The 22,712-nt window shown below is 29.4% G+C and overlaps 1 protein-coding gene across 5 annotated transcripts in view; it reads right to left on the bottom strand.

Annotated features, from left to right (window-relative positions):
• Positions 1-22,712, bottom strand: part of LOC132733120 (carbohydrate sulfotransferase 15-like) — a 36,534-nt gene that overhangs the window by 4,559 nt on the left and 9,263 nt on the right. For 2 of the 5 annotated variants that reach the window (XM_060719720.1, XM_060719722.1), the window contains exons 2-5: positions 9,287-9,351; positions 5,207-5,735; positions 3,528-3,741; positions 2,548-2,667 (exon numbers count right to left, since the gene is read on the bottom strand). In XM_060719720.1, the coding sequence (XP_060575703.1) occupies positions 2,548-2,667; positions 3,528-3,741; positions 5,207-5,735; positions 9,287-9,351 (928 nt within the window). Of the gene's footprint in view, positions 1-2,547; positions 2,668-3,527; positions 3,742-5,206; positions 5,736-9,286; positions 9,352-11,416; positions 11,621-12,761; positions 12,962-22,712 lie in introns of those variants that run through there. The other 3 variants (XM_060719725.1, XM_060719723.1, XM_060719721.1) reach the window with 3 other exon arrangements.

A 22,712-nucleotide genomic window follows, 5' to 3' on the forward strand; every position in this document is an offset into this window, starting at 1 on the left:
CCTAAAAACTATACAGTAAAAGTGCAAATTAGGAAATATATTATCCCTCAAGTACATTTAATTGCACAGCAGATGAAAAATATTTTTGGGGACTTTTTTTTTGCTTCATTACATAGTCATGTATGTAATAGCATTAAAATTAAAGATTTAGTCTGTAGGATTTATACCAAAGTATTATCATGCAAAGGTGCGATATAACCCATTATGTAATGTTCCCAGTAGTGGTGCCCATATTACTGTTGGTTTTATATCATTTTACCACAAGCATGCTTTGAAGATAAACATTAATTATAAGGTTTTAATTTGAATGTCAAAGTGAGCGTTTTTTCTGTTTTCTACTGTTAATTACGTAAAAAAGCTAAAATACATGTCCTTCGTATATTAAATAGATATTTACCCATTCACTTCAGATACCCATAGAACCCTTTAAAATAAGCATTAAAATTTTAATCATATTTATTTTTTATTTAAAAAATTTTTAATTTTTTTTGGGCCAACCCATATGTGAATCTGATTTTTTTATTTTTTTGGCCATCAAACTTTATCAATGATACGTGACAAAATATTTGTTTTTTTGAATCTTAATGACGATTTGCCATTTTGAAATTTTTTCTTTTAAAAACAACAAATAATTAATTTTTGGTTTTTTTGTTTTAAATTTTGAAAAATGTGTAATAAAAAACCCTTTGGAAATTAAAAAAAATTTGTTGAGTTTTTTTTTAAAAAAAGTAAAAATTTAAAAATTGGGGAATTTTTTAAAAAAAGTGGGTTGATAAAATTCAAATTAAATTGGGTTTTTTTAAAAAAAAATTTAAAAAAAAAAAATTTTTATTTTAAAAAATAAAAAATGTACAGGAGGGGTTTTCGGGGTAACGTACGTTTATCATAATAACTACTTTAAAAAAAAGTTTGGCAAATGTTAATTATTTTAAAAATCTTAACAAAATTTTGGTTAAAATAAATAAAAATGGTTAGGAATATTAAAAACATTTTTATTAAAAAAAATTTAATTTAAAAAAACTTTTAAAAAACTAAATTTAATCAGGGGTTCAAATTTCTTTTTAGGGTAGGGTTTGGATTAATCGACATAGCTAAAAATTCGGGGGTGCATGTATTTTGATTTTTGTTTAAGGTTTATTGGTACCATTGGGTTTGTTATCTAATTTTTTAAAGGTTCTCATTCTCTCTTTGGTATGAAAAAAATAATAAAGGAGATAATAGGGTAATTTATAGAGAAAAAGTTTTAGACAAAAAATAATGAACAGCAGATGAACCAAAAAGACAAAAGAAATACAGAATATTAACTTACAATGTGAAATACCCACATTAATCTAGCTGTTACATATTCTACATATAATCTAATATTTAAATGTTCTTGTTTTAATTTCATTCTCCCTTTTTAAAAGTTTATTTGCTTTTTGGGAAGCTAACATGATTACAAAAAAACTAAAAAAAAATGTAAAATATTTGTGTGTTCTGTTCAAATTGAAACTCTGGTTCGACATAAATTTTTAAATAGTCATTTTTTTTAAAAACTTTATTATTTTCATATCATTTCATGGTTTTTTTAAATTTGTTTTATTAAAACGGTAAAACAGATTTGTTTCAAAATTTTTGATATTCGTTTCAATTTGTGGAAAAATTTTTATATTGTAAAAGTAAATCCGAGCTACTTGTGTCAATAGATAAATATGAACATCAGTTTTTTTATTGACTTCAAATGCTTTATAATAAATATTTTTAAATAAACAAGTTTTTAAAAAAACATTTTCATCAGCTTAATTTCAAACTATTTTATAGACAAGATTTTTTTAAAATGCAATTTGATGCAAATATTTGTAAAAAATTGTTTGTTAAAAAAAAATGTTAGAAAATTTTTTAAAATCATGTAAATTCTTGAAAATTATTTCATAAAGTCCACAAAGGCCAGGTTTAATTTTTTAATACTTTTTAAATAATTACTTTTTTTCAAAAGAGGGTTCTGGTTAATTTTATTTTTAATGTTTTAAGGTTCAAAACTTCAGGTTTAATTATATTTTAACGTTTTATATAATAATATGGTTTCAAAAAGGGTTTCATGTTTAAAAATATTTAAACGTTCCTTTAAAAATACTACTTTTTACAAAGAGGATTTTTAGGTTTTTAAATTTTATTTAAACAGCTTCCTTATACTAATTACTACTGGTATCAAAGAGGACTTCATGGTTTAATTATATTTAATCAGCTTCCTTATACTAATTACTACTGGTATCAAAGAGGACTTTATGGTTTAATTATATGTAATCAGCTTCCTTATACCAATAACTTCTGGTATCAAAGAGGACTTCATGGTTTCATCTTAGAAGGACTGAACAAAATATGAACTCTACACCGAAATGCAAAATCCTTTACTGTTTAGTACTTTCCAATTACCAATTGATATATTGAAAAGTATGATCTACTTGAGACAAAAGTGTCATTTGAGATCCATGAAAACAAAACAAGAAATACAAATCTGAATTCTTTAATTATGCTGAGATAAGTGTGTGGCATAAGATGCAAGCTTACCGAATATAACGTTATGGAAGCCTTCAGAGTCTTTCCTCAAAAGCACATCTCTCGTAGCAAATTTAAAGACTTTGAGATAGTGAGTCAAATTGGAGTACCCTCCGTTTATCCCGTGGCCGTCTGAATCAGAACAAAAACATCTATTAGACGTCAAACAAAAATAAAATGAAACTATCAAATTATATATACCTTTCCCAACTGAAGGTTACCGCAGGAATATCATTTGTCCAATCACGCACATGCGCCTTCAATTAGTCTTGTTGATTCTTATGATGGAAATTTCTTACGTATTGAACAGTTTCAATAATGAAAATATTTGCCAATGGCGTTAGAACTTAATAGTTCTTTAGTATGAAAATGGTCCGTGCATGATTAAATGAGCATTCGGCAATGTAATAATTTATACGAAGCAAATGTTCATCGATCCATCGATTATATATGGATTACTACGTTAATTGAACGATTAGCTGCCAATTTTTTACGAAGTTGTGACTGTAAAAGTCTGTGGTCTGGGGAAACCAAGGATGCAAATACGTAAGACCGTTTATCTTATCAGATGCTGCAGGTCCTGATAGAGCGTAGCACCATCAATTGCTTTAACTTGTTGCATATTTTTGACATTTTATGTAATAAAATGATACATACTGCCGCATTCAGTTTTTTATTTGTTTATCTGATTAAATATCTATTAAAATCTCTTATTACCTGTGATGTATCAAACACGACAAACTTATTGATAATTTATTTTAGAAAATGACTCGTGGTATATTTGATATTTCGATCAACAGATGGCCTTAAATAGCTGAAAATAAAACAGCACTATCATAATGGTATCAGTGCACTGTATGTACTGATCAAAGTGATATAAAACAGCTCCAATAACTAGCAGCTGGAGACTTCATTTGTAATTCAGTGCATGTGATTAAATATAATAGTCATATTTTTGTTACAATACAATATTTTTTAAGTTGATCACTTACAGTAATGTCTTCTGGTTAGCCAGTGAGGTTCTTTTACCACCAATTTTGATATCTCAGGATGTTTGATCAGCCGCCGGTGCATATCGGTCGTACCTGACTTTGGAGCGCCAATCAAATAAAAGTAGGGCAGACATCGGATTGGAGGCTCCCAAGAGCTTTTCTCGGCTGGCTTCCAACATGGACTTTTGAAGTTTTTCAAGAATTTGAACGGACCCTGAAATTGTTTATTGTTTTTATTATCAAATATGCCTTCAACGTAGCTACAAGGACTTTCGAAACATTCAAAACCAAAATAGCTTCTATTTAAAGAAACTTTAATTAGCAATCTGATGAAATTCATTAACATTATAATTTCAACCTGTTATTATATTGTTGCATTTGAACAAATATGACTAAGAAATTATTTAAATTTATTTCTAAAAACTTTTCATTTTTGGTGTTAAATTTATAGTTTCCAAAAAGCTACTAATTGGCCAATGAAGTCAAAAACTACTTTATTTACATTTTGCTACTTTTGTGATAATGTTACAATGAGCTGCACTTTCTTCAGGTAATAAGCATCTCATTATATATAACATGCTCTAAATAAATTGTTAATCGTTACAACACTCATGTTTACTTTCCTAAGAAAAATCATTTTAGGCACTTTGCTCCTTGAATATAGAAGTGCTACGTTAATGGAGAATTGACAATGCCTGATATCTTAAATAGGTTTAAAGGTAAAACATGTGTGCAACAGAAGGTTGGGCACCTTAAAATCATTTGTTAAAGGGACTTAACTGAGGTCTGTTGACATGACATCACTGGAAATATCTTTCCGAGATTTGTGTACTAATAGGGGAAGCTCTGGACCAAACACTTGTGTGCAAATTTTTTTATCACACTTCACCCAGATTTTCAAGAACAATTATTTTTCTCGTGCAATTTGGCATAAAAAGATCCAACACCGCAAAGCTTCAAATAAACAAAAACTATTGTCAGTTTAATTCTGGGTATATTTTTTTGTTATTCTTTATAGAGTTTTCAGAGTTTTATTATATTCATCTATCGCTTGATCGCTTGTAGATATGTAAACTTCAATTTTAGTAACACTCTTTTAACAAATTAATCTGACGATGCTAACAAATACCATAAGTTTACCCTCTAAAACATACATTGTAGGTATTTATTGGACAGCATTTGCAAGATAAGCTACAATTGAGAACTGTATAGAGTTTATTAAAACACGTTGTAGGGGATGCACTTGATGTTTTCTCTTAATATTTATATTGCTTCCAAACCTTATGCATATATATACCTTACTTACCAAATTATACTAAATATGCATGTTTCTTTTTTGCGATTTTTTTTCAAATATATATTTTATTTAACTAATATTTTCAGGAAACAAAATTTCATGATAAGATATAAGACAAAGTCAGCGAAGTACTGTCAGCGTTGCCCAGTCGTAAATGCGTCGGACTAGTAATCTAAGGATTGCTGACCGCATGGGTTCAAACCCTGTCAGGCTAAACCCGTTGTTTCCTTGAGCAAGAAACTTTACATTCATTTCTTAGTACTGGTTTATTCCAGGAACGGATTCGAAAGTGAATCAGTAAGCTTATAGCGTCCAACACAATCGAACTTAAATAAATTTGTATAAACTACCAGTAAGAATTTATCATTGTGCAACATTTTACCTGTTTCATTAGATCTTCTATTATATACTTCCCTGACGCTATCATCTCGAAGTCCATTTCGTGTGGATGTTTCTTAAAAACTTTCGTTTTTGAAGAAGTATAAGTTAAGTTCAATTTTTTTGATATTACAACTGAGTTAGATTTATCTAGTTTCATCCGTATTTCTTCGTTTAATTTTGTATTTAAAGTGTGAGACTGAAGGCGGTCTGAAGACTTTCTTCTCGAATTTAAAGTTGACGTTTTCATTACTGTAGCTGCTTTCTGGTAATTTTCTGAAGTGTCTAAGTAGTTTGTTTCACGTGTAATGTCAGGTGTCCAAACGTCGGTTGTTGATGCAACACTGTATGTATCCTGTCTCGTGCTGCCATTGTCTCTCTCAATTTTGTTCAATGTATATTTGCGTCCAGATGGATTTGACCACTCTCTGCTGGTAAAGTCAGCAACGTCTGCCATCTTTAACACGGAGGGATTGAAAGAAAACTTGATACACAACACCACAACAGCCAGTATACAAACACTTTTGGCTAGCCTGTAAAAGATTTTATTCAATTAGTAGTGAATAGTTGTTTGGCAATATTGGTCAGAGACTCATTAACTTCCGGGAGTATTTTCGTTAGTTTCCGTAATTTGTTACGATTTACGCTTAGGATTTTATTGATTTTATAGATCTCTCGAAACTTGGACACACCAGGGTCTTTCAAATAAATCTATTTGAAAGACCCTGGACACACCTTTTTTGTAGATTGCATGAACTGATATTTTTCATATTTTTTTTAATTAATATATAAAACATGAGTTGATAAATCTTGTGTTTCATTTCTAGACTTATTTTTTATAATCTGATAAATATATTTTTTCATTTCATTAATTCTAATATTATATGTTAAGTCATACAATGAGTGTTTCGCATGCATGAATGTACAAGTTTTGAAAATATGATAAAAATCACACAGGAAAAATAATTTATATGATTCATACCTTCAATCTTCAATATGAAACTACATGTAATTGAAAGTCTTACACCTTGTCACCGAAGCTAGAAAGTCAAGTGTTATGCTGGTAATTCTAAATTCTTACATATATTGTTTTATAATATACCTATAAATTTTCTCCCTAAAAGCACGCAAATCTTAAAGCGCGAATGCGCTTCAACGAATAAAAAATTCCGTATTATGTTAGTGACAAATACGGTACCATATATGGAAGTGCTGGACTATTTTTGACGTTGGTTCCGATCTTAGCTGTGTATATCGTAGCATTTGGAAACGGGAACCAAAATTACTAAAGGCGTGGCTGGTTTTGCAAAAATTACGTATTCATCAGTCATACATGAATTTATTTATTGACATCTACATTTCATTTCCTGAAATTACTAATAGGAGTGAAGTATACTGAAACTCCTTTTTACTTAAAACGATACGGTATATAATAAAAGGAAAATTATGTTGTAGCAGCTTTCTGGGGCTATGTATTTTGCTACTCGCAAGATATCAATTTTCATACGCTGCTCGTAGCAAAATACAAAGCCTCAGAAATCTACTACAATATAATATTCCGTATGTATCATACATTAAAATCCGTTTTGTTTTCTTCGGAATCCGATAATTACCGACAAAAGGTCGGTAATATATTCAAATGTCTCAGGTCAATATTGTCAAACAATACATCGGCGAGCTTTCACAATTTTAAAAGAAATGCGGTTTCTAATTTTTACCGCTGGAAAACCAATACTGAGACATGGCGATGTCCGTATAGTTGGCAGGTAAACTGGCAAAACAATCTAATATTTCCAGTTTATTTGTTTCAAATTACTTCAAATGTATATTTTTCCATACAATGTACTTAAATTACCCCCTTCCCGTCCAAAAAAAAATCATTACCATACTGTGCAAATTATTACAACATTTAATAAGACTCAAATGATTATCACACAAATATGTTTTGAGCAATTTTGCGCAGTAGTAAAAAGAGCAGTCCTTTGGTTTTCTAGCAGGTAGAAAAAAAACTAAAAAAAAAATAAAAAATATGCCGTGAGTTAATTATTAGAAATAGACTTTTTTCAATACGAATTTCCATAACAACGAATGTTGCATTTCGCGCATGCGCATTCTGCGTAGGGCAAAAGCATTAACGATGTCTACAGTTTATCATACTTTAAGGCTTTAATAGATGCGATTTCATGTTATGTCACCCAAAAAATATTTATTTTGTTATGACTTAAGGCGGTAAGTACTGAAAACGTGAATTTATTTCTAACAGATCTACGAATATGTGCGGGAGTAATAATTCAATGGTCAAAACGGGCACACACATGTCTTTGTTTAAGGTATCATTAGACGACTTTTCCATCAGTAATTTAAATTGAAACAACAGGGTGTTAAAGATAAAATTTTATTACCCCTGTATTACATAATATTACACAATTTGTGTTGTACTCTTCCTTTGAATAAATGGATTGGTCAGGCGGCAAATGTCAAACAGATTGGCACTCGAGCGTTTGTTCATTCAACCGGGACGTTTAAATATCATGGTGTAGTTAATCAGTTACGCTTATTAAAATGGTAATTAATGTAACTTTTAAATATACCGATCAATGTTTATGGATTTTGAGAAGAGAAAAATTGTGTGACGTGCATTATTAAAAATAACATGTATTACGAAGAAGCGGATAAAAAGTGTGTTTTATCTTTTCCAAACAATCCATCTAAACTTCTCAAGATGTTGAAAAAAAAAATTAATTATTTAAAATCTATTTATGTGACTTAAATTTTTCTGTTTGCATCACAGGCAAATCGGATAAAGGATATAAACAGGTATATTGAACACTAAAATCGATTATCACCTGTTCTGATATTTTTTCTGAATGATAATTAATCTCGATTTCATGTTATATAATTTCTATTGCTTTTAAATGAACTATTTCAACAGCAAATAAGTTGACTTTTCATTTTCTAATAGATAAATTTCCACAAAATGATCTCAGTGTCAAGTCCGTGATCGTAAATTCTTAAACAAGTATCTTTTCTATGCCTTTTTATGGCATTCTTCGCCACAAAGCTATAAAGTCATCTTTTCTATATTTGTTGAAAGCTATTTATATAATTTTCTACCGTTTACTTGAACTAACTCGGAATTGTCTATGAACTTCTACTATATTTCTATGTTAGGCGAAGCATTTTTTTTGCCCTACGCAGATTGCGCATGCGCGAGAAAATTCTAATTCCGGTCGATTTTTCATAGCAACGGACCGCGTCGTAAAAAGGTCTATATGAGATAGTATTGAATATTACAAAAAATAATTGAATAGTTTTAAATGTTCGGTGCAAATAATAGAAAAAAGATTATAAATAAATATGTAAACACACGTATTTCATGTTTGTATTTTTATGTAAATAAATTGTTACAAATGTATATATCTAAAAAGAATAACATTGTGATTTAAGTGTTTAACAATGATATATATTAGAAAAATAATTAATCGTCTACAGAAGAATAAATAGATTTGTTTTGGTATATGTTTTATTTCAATGATGACTTTAGGTGCTATGTAATAACAGTGCTTTATAATGACATGGTTTATCAACATCTACACCTGTACGTTAAAATTTCTTTAACGATGCGCAAGAAAAAAGAATAAAGAGAAATAAAAATAGGTTAGAAACAAAAGGACACGGACACAATTTTTGCTAGATAGAAATTAAAAAGAAAAGAAGTAGCAGAAAATAGTTGTACACAGTTACTTTTCAACCATCTAGGCAAGACCAATCCAGCTTCCGTGGCGGTGCCCAGGTCCGAGACCCTGCTGGCATAGCTCAAGCCCTTCATTTGGCGGTACTTCGTAACTGTGCATGTAAGTCCCCTTAGAAGGTTAGTTTAGACAGCTCATTCTTGAAGGATGCCAAAGAATTGAGCCTCAGCAACAGGTGCTGGCAGGTTGTTCCACAGACGAAAACAACGAGGAAAGAAGCTGAACTTCATAACATCAGTGGACGTTGAGTATTGCAGGAATCGCTATTTGTTCCTGTAGACAGTGCTTTTAATGTATTAAATGCAATTTAATACTGACAGGATCGGACTTACCATATTGATATTCTATGTAGCATCCGATAGTTTAACGAGTATTTCATTCTCATACTTTCAGGACTCTGAAATGGAACATAATAAAATTAATGACTACATTAAACATTGCAAATTGTAGCTTCTTAAAACACATAACAGACCTTTACGTTCGTTTTATGTAAACTTAAACGTAAAAAGATGAAAAATACAATTTAGAAACATGAATATTTCGATCTCCGTCGTTTCAAATGGTAACAAAATTGAATACGTTTATATAAAATTAATTTATAATTTATATATATTGTATTTTTTTGTATTTTTAAAATGTCCTTAAGACAAGTTCTTAAGATTTCAAGCATTAAAACTTATATTTTAATATCTTTAACCTTAACTGCAATAAGTGAGTATAATTTCACCAATTTTGGGAATATAAGTATCATATAAACTGTTCCTAATTATTTAAATTCCTGGTGAATTATTTGTCATTGTAAAAGAGAAGTCAAAAATAGTTCATTGAACTATAGAATAAAGCCTTTAAAATTGAAATATGACAATACGTATAGGTTGTAAAAGGAAAGTGTGACGGAAAGTTCTCAAAAGTGATTAGTGTAAATAAGAGTATTTTTGCTTTAATTTTTATTTATCTTAGTCATTTTTTTTTCGACCTGACACCAATTCTTCAAGTGATGCTATTTGAATCGACTAGAGAAAATTCAATTCATACACATGAAGAATTTTTATATTTGCATTGGATACCCTTTTCAAAATCCAATTTTAATAAATTAAAGTATAGAAAGGGCGATACATGTGGGATTATTCATTTGTAGAAGGCAAGTCTATGGTCAAGTTGCATTTTAGGATTTCAAAAATCCATATATGATCAACATGTATCCTGTGTACAGAGCTAGACACCGCCCGCCAATATCGTGATATTTTTTTATTTCTTTTTGCAATTAAATCTACTTCGATTCTAATACCCATTGTCAACACTACGATGGAGGAGTTACACTGCTACGTATCAAATATATTAGCCCTGTGCACTACAGTCCACTTAAATGTGTTTTCTTATAGAAGTTCATATATATATCCAGAGAGCCCATTGGGCGTGCAAATATTAACTCTTTTTACATGATAGCATCAGTTTTGTGGAGGGTCACATGTATTTTATTTCACAAACAAAACTTAAAACATATATATGTATTCGTATATAAAGATATCTTTATAAATCATGAACTGACACCCGGAGCAGGACCAATTTTGATCTTAGGAAGCCGTTTTACTTTAGTTATAACTTTGAAATCTTTATGTAATTTATGTATTTTAATCTGAGTCAAAGCTCAGGGCGCGGTTTTTTTATTCAAATCATTTCTCCTTATCTTAAAAATGCACCTGTACTTACATGTATTTATATTAAATATCTGTTATATAGAGAAAATCGAACCCTCAGTGAATTCAGTGCTTTGATGTTATTTTAAATGTTATAAAGAGATATTTATATGAATTACATATATATACTAAAATACTATTTTTAAAGACCGAATATGTAAGTTTTAGAACTGATACAATCTAATAACAAAATTGGTTTGTCTATTGGAATTGACTTTATGTACAGATTATAACATGTGCAAAATAACGTCTTATTTATTTATTTATTTATTTATTTAACTATTTATCTATTGATTTATTATTTATTTATTTATTTATTTATTTATTTATTTATTTATTTATTTATTTATTTAACTATTTATCTATTGATTTATTATTTATTTATTTATTTATTTATTTATTTATTTCAGAAAATAAACAAATCAAATGGACTTATATTAATAACGTTATTAATGTGCTGGAGAAGGTTAGACCTTATCCTATAAGATCAAATAATCGGAGCAAAAACATGCATGTATTCAAAAAATGTATGCAATATTGCTTACTTAGAATAGTGTTTCAATTTAAATTCGAAAACGAGTAAAAATACAAGCTAAAAGAACGATATGTTCATTTGGAAAGAAAAGAAAAAAGATAGCATGATTCATAAAGACACATATCTCAAGCAATAACTATTAAATTATATTACACATCTTTATAATATAATATTTCTCTACACACTGCTCGGTTGGAACAATTACATGTATAAACTAAAGGAAATAATACCTAACTTAATGTAAATATCCCAGTCATGTTCTTCTCTCCTTATTGTTTAACACATACATTGACACATATGAATACTTGCTGGTAAATATTACAATACTTTATACCCTTGTCAGAAATCGGTTTTCACAATATCGTGAACATGCCCTTCGTAGAATACTCAGTCACCGATTTTGTTACACTGTATTTCAAACCTCCATTACTACACTGTACAAAATGAATTAACAAAATCATAGATAAATGTATCATTTTCCCCATATACATGTATTCTATTAATGTTTTCATTTATTTATTCTTTTATTTTTTTTCAATTTGTTTTATTTTACGTCGCACCGAATAGATATCATGGGCGACTTTCCAACTTTACTGGTGAAGGAAGACCTCGGGTGCTCGTCCGTGCATTATTGCACTACCGAGAACCAGAAAAGTCACCGAAGTTCCATAACCTAGCTGGATTAATTCCCTAATAATTTGAAGAGTGTATATTAGTTAATTCATTTATAAAACGCCGAGTTTCCTCTGTGTATATGTAGTTGATTGTTTTACATCGTGGTTCAGGCATCCAGGTGGTGAATATCTGATAAGCCCTGCCTATTTGTTCCAGGTACTAGTATATTAATACACTAGGTAACTGTGTTGAAAATATGAGCTAAAAATAGATCACGCGACTAACCTTACACACAATGTAAAGCAGACGGCAACAAATCAAATGTTTGATGCATGGCAACAAAGACGCTGCGAAATCCTTTGATAAGTTTGTCATTGAAAAGTCTCTTAAAGCTGCATGCCTACAGATACGCCAAAATATTTAAACACAAATCAACCTTGAGGAAATGTGTGTACTTAGATTTTAAGAAAACTAAAAATATTCACAATTAAAAGATGGTTAACATGTTATATGCTATTAATGACGGATTTTGTTGTATCACATAATTTTTACTTCGTGACTAACGCATTATTAAGGATTATTTTTGTACATTCTGACAGATATTTGGTATTTTCCCTAGATTGTAAGTACCGTTTGCAATGTGTAAATTACTTTTTTGTTCACTTTACAATATTTTACTTTTAATAATGTATTTACAGCAAAAAACTACTATCAACGTGATAAAAACAGATGAGCACACAAAATTGAGCCGCGTCACGACAAAACCAACATAGTGCGTTTGCGACCAACAATGATGCGCAGACTGGTCTGGATCCATGCTGGTCGCAAACCCATTATGTTTCATTCATTGTGTATTTTTCACGATATCCGTAAATTTGCTTTATAATTATTGCTTTATTTGATTATGTCATTTCCATGTAAATGGTAATTGCTGACAATTTATGATAAATTAATACATACCTTTCATAATTTCAATTTGTCCGATTTAAATTAAGATAAAAAAACTTCATACAACCAAAAAACATTTCAACCATTCAAAGATGTGCTGTATTTTTATTGTTTTTTTAATGCAACATTTAAGGCATTTTGAGTCAAAGTTTATTTTATTATATTATTTCTAATAATAATGTAGAACTCCAAAGCAAAACAACACTTGCATCCGGATCGTAATTCTATAATGTATTAGGTTTCCGTCAAACAATCTACACGCAGTTATTACTGGAATATTTGTAAAGTCATAATTGTTGTTACTGGCCAATGAAGTAGATTGTTTAAGAGGTAGACTAAATGGTTCGGCCGTGGATACATGGAGGGAACATTTAGGGAAAAAACCATGGAATTTTGGAATAGATTTAATAATTGAGCACTCTAAAGCCTGTTCTTTATTAAAGTCTAGCTTTTTTTCACGAGAAATGATCGCAGTAAACAAATTCATCAACTGTTTAGTCTGTAATCCATTTTAAAGAAATTTTGGATTCGAACACAAAATACGGGACTTCGAAAATGTTTTGCAATGTCACTTTTACTCCATCTCACTACTTTGTGTACATTATAGCCTTAACTTTCTGGAATTTCTTTCATTACACACATAATCACAATAAAAACAAAATGAAACATGCTCTTTCTAGTATAAAGCTTTTACGAATTCGAGAAATAGTAGACTTCACAAATAAGTATTTGCTTGTACTTCTAAGTAATTACCGTTGTACTTTGAAATCTTACTGTCTATTGAGGGATTAAACTAACCTGTGCACAATTATCAAGACTATCGCAATATCCAGTGTTAATATGGCTTGATTACATTAAATAAAGAAGAACTTACTATAAAGGCATTATTTTAAGACCTTCCATTATCATTGAAGTTCATATGGTTCCTCGAAGTATGCATCAGTTAGAAGAATATGTTGGTTTCCGGTAAAACATATACTAGTGAAACTCCCATTTTCAGGAAATAAAACGGTAAATGTTACATGTTCTTCGATAGATACCAAATCATATATTGTCTCTTGATGCAGGCTTTTATGGAGAAATTTAAAATGTCGATAAGAAAATTACCAGAAATAAGACCCTTAGTAATTTAAAATGTACACACAAACTCTTGTCCGTCAATTCTTTGGAAATCAGCGACGAATGAAAATAATGATGGCCTCATTGAGAACTAGATGTACATTATCATTTTTGGTACATAATTGAAACCTTTGCAAAAAGTACTTATTTAGTTCTAATTTAAATATATAGTATGTCCCTTTCAATCTTACTCTTCAAATATTCATCAATTTTAACATGTAATTAAGTCTTATTGTGTACTTTAAGGGAAAATGGGCGGTCTCCTAGCGAAAAGATTAATTGGAATACACTTAGCAATAGTGAAAAGACGCTTAAAATATACCAAAAAAATGCATTTATATTAATGTCATTTGGTTTCAAAAATACATCTGCAAAACCATATGTTTCTAATAATATTTTAACATTGTATGTCCAGTTTTCGACACTTATTAAACATTGTTTAAATGAGTTATTATATGTCTTATTTAACCATAGACGGCTGTTCACGCCTTTTCACCCCCTTCCCCCTTTTGATGCCTCAAATAGTGAACAAATCCCCTAGAATCCAAACACTTGTTTTGGTTTGAGAAATGCTGTTAAAAAAGTGATCACTTTTCGGCGCCACAACGGACATGCATAATTAAGAATAGAACCAACAAAAGAATAAAATAATTGTAAAGAGATATATGGTAACAATTCTATCTTTTTGGTATTACTTTGTAGAACGTTACATGCTTTTAGGGCTTTTCCTATAATATATTGATTATGCAAAATAAATGAACCCATATAATTTAAAACTACTCCTAAACAGTTGAAATCATTAACTATCTCTAATTGTTCATTATTATAAAAAAAGTTTTTCATTCTGTCTCAAGGGGCCCCATTTTCTAAATATAACGACTTTTGTTTTTGAAGTATTCACCAGTGACCTGTAAATCCAAGTATGTACAATATCCATATAATAAGTTAAGACTGGAATAAATCTCTATAATCTTCTCTAAAATGTCCTACTAACACCATATCATCAGCAAAGAGTAAAATAATGATACAAAGTTCAAAAATTGACAAACCACAACTTATTCTGTTTTGTGAAATAGTTCTAAGTCCTCTTAAAAAGTGCAAACATAACCTGAGAATTATTTAGGCCTTGACGAAGACCAATTGAAATTTCAAAAATTTCTGAGAATGTGTTGCAATACTTGATAATAATAATGATAATGATATCTTTATTTAAAGAAGGAAACACATGAAGATATACCAACGTAGAAAACAAATAAAATATATTAATTATAAATGTGGCCATCCGAACAATATATAGAAACACAAACACAAAAACATCATAAAACAATAACAACTATTACATTAAGATTTTGTCCTAACTTTTTTGACAAATGCTCCTTTTACATATTAAATATAATTTATACAACTTTCATTTACAAATATTTTAACAAATTTACATGCATAATAAGTATTATAACATAATAACAGAGTTATGAAGATATTTATTTGATCTGCAAGATACATTTTTTTATACTTATCTTTTAAAGATGTCAGAGAATTAGAAGAACGTATACATGATTCAACAACAGTATACATAGCCTGAAACATTTTTTTTATCAAAACCCATGTTAAACCTAAACCATAAATCTGCTCAAAGTTTACAAAATTCCTTAAATAGTTTAGAAAAATATTGTAATAAATGGCATCTTACTGTTAACGTAGATAAGACTTAGGTTGTTGTTTTTAGAAAGGGCGGAGTTTTAAATAAAAGTTATAAGTGTATATATGGGGGTTTAAATATAGAAATTGTAAAAACGTTTAATTACCTAGGTATTGTTTTGTCTAGCGGAAGTTCGTTCATACCAGCGACCAACACACTTAAAGGCAAAGCACTACGGGCTCATTATTTAATGTAACAAGAGATAAGCAAGTTCCCATTGATATTATGTTCAACCTGTTTGATGCATATGTTCTACCATTTCTAAATTATAGTTGTGAGGTATGGGGTAGCATACCATCGGAAAATTTTGAAATTGTACATAGGAAGTTCTGTAAATGGTTGCTTAATGTGAAAATGTCAACAAATACTCTTTCATTGTCTGCAGAAGTAGGCCGATTCCTATTATATATTTCACGTCATGTAAGAATTGTTAAATATTTTATAAAAATATATCAAAATAAAACAAGCAATTGTATATAACATTATATTGTTAATTGTCAGAGATTGGAGAAAGAGTCAAAGTCTAATACTGTAAATTGGTTGTCTAAAGTCAAAGAACTTTTGCAAAGTGCTGGATTTAATGATGTGTGGATGTATCCAGAATCAGTTAAGCTAAATATATTTATACCAGTCCTACATGGTCGTTTAAAAGATATTTATATCACAAATTGGCATACAAGTGTACATATTTGTTCTTCCTTGTATTTGTATAAACATATCAAAACCGATTTTGGCAGGTCTAAATACCTTGATATTGTTGACTCTATGAAGTTAAGAAATATATTAGCTAAACTTAGATTATCATCTCACAATTTATTCATAGAAACAGGTAGACACAATAATATTGATAGAAATGACCGGAAATGTACTATTTGCAATAATAATGACACCGAAGATGAATATCACTTTGTATTGATTTGTACTTTGTATGATTCTCTTAGGAAACAGTATATATCTAACTATTTTATAAGAAACCCTAGCATGTTTAAATTTTTAGAATTGCTGAATTCAGAAAGGAAGTCAGTGTTAACAAAATTAGCTATATATTGTAACAAAGCTTTTAAATTAAAATTTGATTCATTGAATGCCGGATAATGCTATATAAGACCACCTTGTTGTATTGTTTAAAGGTATATAAGGATTGTATATATTATATGTGTTGTATTACACTCTCACTAGTTTATTTCATTTATTGATATGCGTTTACCATTTTTCATATTCATGCATGTATATATTTGTTGTATACGAAGATGAGCTGTATATGCTTAATTCAAAATAAAATATATGTTCTGTTCTGTTCTGTTCCATAAAGTGTTTGTTTCTATAAACAGAGTCAAATGCTTTCGTGAGATCTATAAAAACGCATGGTAGTCGCATTATCTAGTTAAAACATGTTTTGTAAATCAAATACCGAGTCGACTGTACTGCTACCCCTACGAAAACCAAACTGTGCATCTGATAAAAAAACTATCATCTTCAAATCCCTTTTCAAAAATATGATTCTCTTTCTGAATTTCCTCTTCGGATCACGTCAGGCTTGCAATGATTAAGATAATATTGATTACAAAAATGTGGAAATATATTTATTACAAGAGGTCTACTGGATTGTTCTTGAAAGGGTTGATATTTTTAAACTAAAGGGATTTATATTACATATGAAATTGAAGTAAATTATCATTCTGAAAAAATGTCAGAAAATGTGACAATGCATGCTCATGAAAATGTTTTTATTTTTCAGTTAACCTGATTTTATCCTTTATAGACAGTTCTAATATTACTTCTTGAACAGGATTAAATCACAGCACAACAGAACAGAATTTTTACGTTTACAATGCATGTATCTTGTTTTTACAACATCAAATTAAAGATCCTGTAACTCAACTTGTATGGTTTTATATCCTAAATATGAAGATTTATCAGCATTGTAAGTTGCAAAAAGCATTTTTAAAGATATAACCGAATTTGCAGTAAATATTTAACATATTCTTGGATATTTGAAAATTGTTATAGCAGAATACTTAAATACATATATAAACTTTCACTTAAGTGTGGATACATCCTTAATTACAAAATACAGGATTTTTGAATACATACTTTGCAATTAAATCATTCTCCCTGCTTTTTGAAATCACCCCCCCCCCCCCCCAAATATGTTTCGGTTCATTTTTTGTTGTTGTTTTTAACGAATGTGTTACATGAAAGGTTCTATACGATCGTCCCCGTAATAATAATAAGTCTGCAGATTTTCCGATAAGAAAGTATGGCTCATTGTGAAATTATTTGTCATAAAAATAGCATAAAGTAAACAATGTAGTATTCTGACTGCCATACAAAAAAACTAAAGCATTTTAACGTTACTAATTCCAAGAAAACATTACAAGCAACTATGATTCAGGTAATTGGCCAATGAGTATCTTTTTAGAAATTATAACAGGACAACAGCCGCTGAGAAATAAAAATATAACTTTTTCTGGGACATAATTGGCCTTGCTAGGGTGTTGTTAGTAATGTTTCGAACAGTTTTTAGGCCTTTGCATATTTATAGGACATATACATGTAAGACTTATTGGCAGCAAACGTTAAAAGAAACTGCGTTATTTTTTTATTTCATTTTAATTGATTTTTTTATCTTTTTTTTTTTGGGGGGGGGGGGGGTCGGTCCACAATACTCAGAAAAAGGGTTCTTAACCCTGAAATAAACATTTTTATTATAATACGAAGATTCGTTGCTACCTTTAACTGTTTTGTTAGACCATATTCGAAAACAACAGGAGCAAAGTCATAAAGGTGATTGACAGTTTGATAATACATTATCTTTTCCGCACATTCACATATGCATCTGTTTTCCATGCGATTTCAAAATTGCCGAATAATGTATAAAATTCTGGAGTCCAGTATGAACGTATTGACAAATGACCAATGGTAAAAAGTTACATAGCTTGACTTGATATAATATATAATTTTATAAGTGAAATATTGACTTTTTGTAATGTCTACTGTATTGACTATTTTGTTTGAAAAACGAAAACAAAGACTCGGTTGCTTTCAAGTATACTATTGTGTGTTTGAGAAATATTTTTAGAAAAATCGAACAATGTTAACATAGAACTGTTCTGTTCATATTAACATATAATTAATAGAATAGTCAGTCGATTAATATTGGAAATATAAAAGATCACATACTAGTAAATAAGTGATGCCCGATGTATTTATGTCAAATTTGTCACGTTAATAACGTAAATGTCTAATTACCAAAGAGGCTAATTACATATTCAATTACCAAGTACCTCATTAATGTTCTTATCATGCATAAAGTGCATTCCAATTTAAGATAAGTGCACGGTCCCATTAGCATAACGCATGGCAATCCTCTTTCCCCAATACAATTCAATTTGTATATAAATGATATTACATTTTTGATAAATAGCTGCGAAAAAAAGTAGATGGTGTCAAAATAGAAGTAAGTATAAGTTGTAGTTTTGTTAAGTTCGTACCCCCATTCTAAGATGGCTGGGCATTGTAAAAAAAGTCAAATATAATCCATTACCGACTTTGCACCGATCTGATCATGCATTTAACATAAACTCAGATTATCGGAATATGTTCATAGCTATGAATATCTTAGTATTAGATTAGTCTTTAGTATCAAATTTAACCAATTCAATTGGTTAAATTTTATAACTGTAAAGTTTATGTGAAATAAATTTGTATGATCGTTCGTTATAAAATTAAAATTTATACAAGTTTATTAAAACAAACAATGAATAAGGACAATAGAAAAAAAAGGAAAAAATAAAATAAATACACAACATATTTTAAATTATTAAGTTTTTGCTATATATGTTAACTATTTTTTATTTGTTCAAATATGCATATTATTGCAAAATGTATGTTTTTAAATCTGTGTCTAAGAAATTAAAGAAATGTTCTGTTCTGTTCAACAAAATTAAATTATTTTTAGTATTTTTAGGCTTTGATATATACCTGGTGTAACATTTAGTGCCGGTAATAAAGTTCAAACAACATTGTAACTATTTAAACTGTTAAGGATAACAAACCCTAATGGTCACCGATTGGAAAAATATATTTCTTAAAAACAAAAGTAAGTTCTTAAAAAAGACTTAAGTTTAAAATTAGTATCTTTAACAGTACAGTAGCTAAAGAAGAGAAAAGATCAATATGAACTATAATATAAATAACTTTTTAAAAAAAACTATTTCGAACTATGTTGTAATCATGTATCGTCTTATTTTAAACAGTCATATAAATTATATAGGGGGAGTCAGTATACTCTTTCGTAACATATGCATGATTAATTTAGCATGCGTCTGAACTATAATAAGACCCTTAATAAAAAGAATTAAAGGCTCTGTCAAACCTATATTGTACGAGGCGAAAGTCGAGACTGGCTTTGTAAGACTCAATTTGAATCAGTATTGTTTTCAACCATGTTTAATGATTTCTTTAATTTTTTATGACATTTCGACAGGCCGTTGTCACTTTAAGTACAATAAAGAATTGATATGAATTTTTACCCTGAAAATAGAGCTAGATGGATTACGATATGCATTTGATATAGATATTTTGGATTCTAAAAATGAAAACGAGGCTATATGAGATACGATGAACATTTGATATAGATTTTTTAGAATACAAACGATACTTAATTACCGATGACGCGGTAATCGTCTCTGAAACAAGTACTGGGTTACAGAAATCACTAGATAGTTTATATTCTTATTGTTGTAAATGGAACCTTACAGTTAACATAGAAAAAACTAAAGTTGTAGTGTTTAGGAAAGGGGGGAAGTTAAGAAGAAACGACAAATGGTATTATAATAATCATGAAATAGAAATAGTCAAGTCTTTTAATTACCTAGGGGTTGTATTCTCCAGTGGAGGGTCTTTTATGCAAGCAGCAAACACATTAGCCGGGAAAGGGTTGCGATCTCTACATTCTTTGTGGGCTATTGTTCGTAGTATGAAAGTTCCAATAAATATATTGTTTAATCTTTTTGATTCGTATGTACTTTCTGTTTTAAATTATGGTGCAGAGGTATGGGGTTGTATAAATTCAGAGGTAATAGAAAGAGTACATAAGAAATTTTGTAAATGGATACTAAATGTTAAACAATCTACACATACTCTAGCTCTCTATAGTGAGTTAGGTAGATTTCCACTCTATATAGAAAGACATGTTAAAATGGTTAAATATTTTCTGATGATTAATACCGTCAAGTCTGAAAATTGCATACTTAAGGCGGTTTTACAAGATCAAATCAAAAGTCTAGAGCTAAACGAATCAATAAAAAATTGGGTCTCATTTATACGCGATATCCTTCAGTCTTCTGGTCTAAGTGAAGTCTGGTTATATCCAGAATCCGTTAAAATAAATGTATTTGTTCCGGTCTTGCATTGTAGGCTTAGAGATATATACATAAGTAATTGGAGAACGGGGTTGCAGATGTCAAGTTCCTTTAATATTTTCCGGGAGATAAAAGATACATTTGAACAGTCAAATTATATCAGACTATTAGAAAATACAAAATTTAGAAACGCACTGGCTAAATTACGTCTCTCATCACATAAACTTAACATTGAAGTCGGCCGACACTACAATATTCCGCGCGATGAACGTAAATGTACACTATGTAATTTAAACGACCTAGAGGACGAATTTCACTTTGTTTTAAAATGTACAGCTTATGTCGATTTAAGAAGGTTATATATACCCAGATATTATTATACCCACACAAATGTAATTAAGTATATATCATTAATGCAAAGTAGTAATAAGAAGATCTTAAAAAATTTGGCTCTATATTGTTTTAAAGCTTTCAAATTAAGGGATTCACTATTGTAATAATATAAATGTCATTCTCAATCTTATATCATTATTTTTTTGTTATTTTTTATTCCATGTAAATTTTGAGTATATATAAATATATTTCTTCCTTTGTTACATTCTCACGATATATGTGTTAAGGAAATAATAATTCATGTATTATATGTAAAATCTTCCATGTCATACCAATATATATATATATGTTCTTTTTTCATTGTTAACGACGATGGGCTTGTAATGCTTAAGTCAAATAAATATTTGTTCTGTTCTGTTTGTTCTTAATCCGATAAAGAGTCTATTGGACTATCACGTGGTTCAAACTCTAAAACTTCATTGGTTCTATATTATAAGGTGTGAAATCTGAAAATCACACGATGCATACAAAGTAAGTTAATTCATTACTATTCATAAGATGTAAAATAAATATTAAAAGTTAAACGTATTATATACAACAACAACAACAATTTATTTCAGCATTAAGTAATATACATTTACTTCTAGCCTACAATAATATAATAATGTGTAGTGATAGGTCATATAAAGAATACATAAGTGTTATTATTTAAACAAAGGAGCTTTTGGTTAGTTACACGAGATTCTTGGTTCATTTTAAATAGATGATTACTACTGTTCTAATTCTGTTCTCCGTTTGTTAGCAAAATATAGATATTTAGATAAAATTGATAATTTCTTTCTTGTTTTGAGACATCATTAACTTATCAAATTTTTGCAACGTTGGCCATGTAAAATAATAAGGCTTCAAAAATTTGTGTCTTAAATCTATATATATCGGGCAAGTAAGTAGAAAAATGGTACTCATTTTTCAATGAGTAAAGAACGACAAAATTTGCAAGTTCTTTCTAGTCTTGGAATATTATAGTATCTACCCCTCTCAATTTCAAGATTGTGTGATGATAGACGAAATCTACTAAGAGCAATTTTGAAACGTCTTTCTAAACTGTAATAATCAAGAAAAGGTTCGATCGAAAATGAATATTTTGTCCTACAATATGTTAAAAGTCTTTGAGAGTTATTTATTTCTGAAAACCAGGTTTGATGATATTGGTCTAATATTCTTTGTTTTATAAATTCAAAAACAGGAATATGTTGATATTTATGTAAATCGTTCCACATATCTGAAAGACCCAGTCTGTTTAATATTGTTTTAATTTGATATGCCCAGTTTTGGCCATTATAAGTTATATTGTTATCTGCATCTAGTTTTAGCATATTATACATTTGTTTTATTAGTTTGTTGTCTTCTAATTTTTGAATTTTTAACCAATACATAGAGAATAAC

Source organism: Ruditapes philippinarum, unplaced genomic scaffold, assembly GCF_026571515.1.
Source record: "Ruditapes philippinarum isolate M1 unplaced genomic scaffold, ASM2657151v2 ctg524_1_1_1_1, whole genome shotgun sequence".
Classification (NCBI taxonomy): Eukaryota; Metazoa; Mollusca; class Bivalvia; order Venerida; family Veneridae; genus Ruditapes; species Ruditapes philippinarum.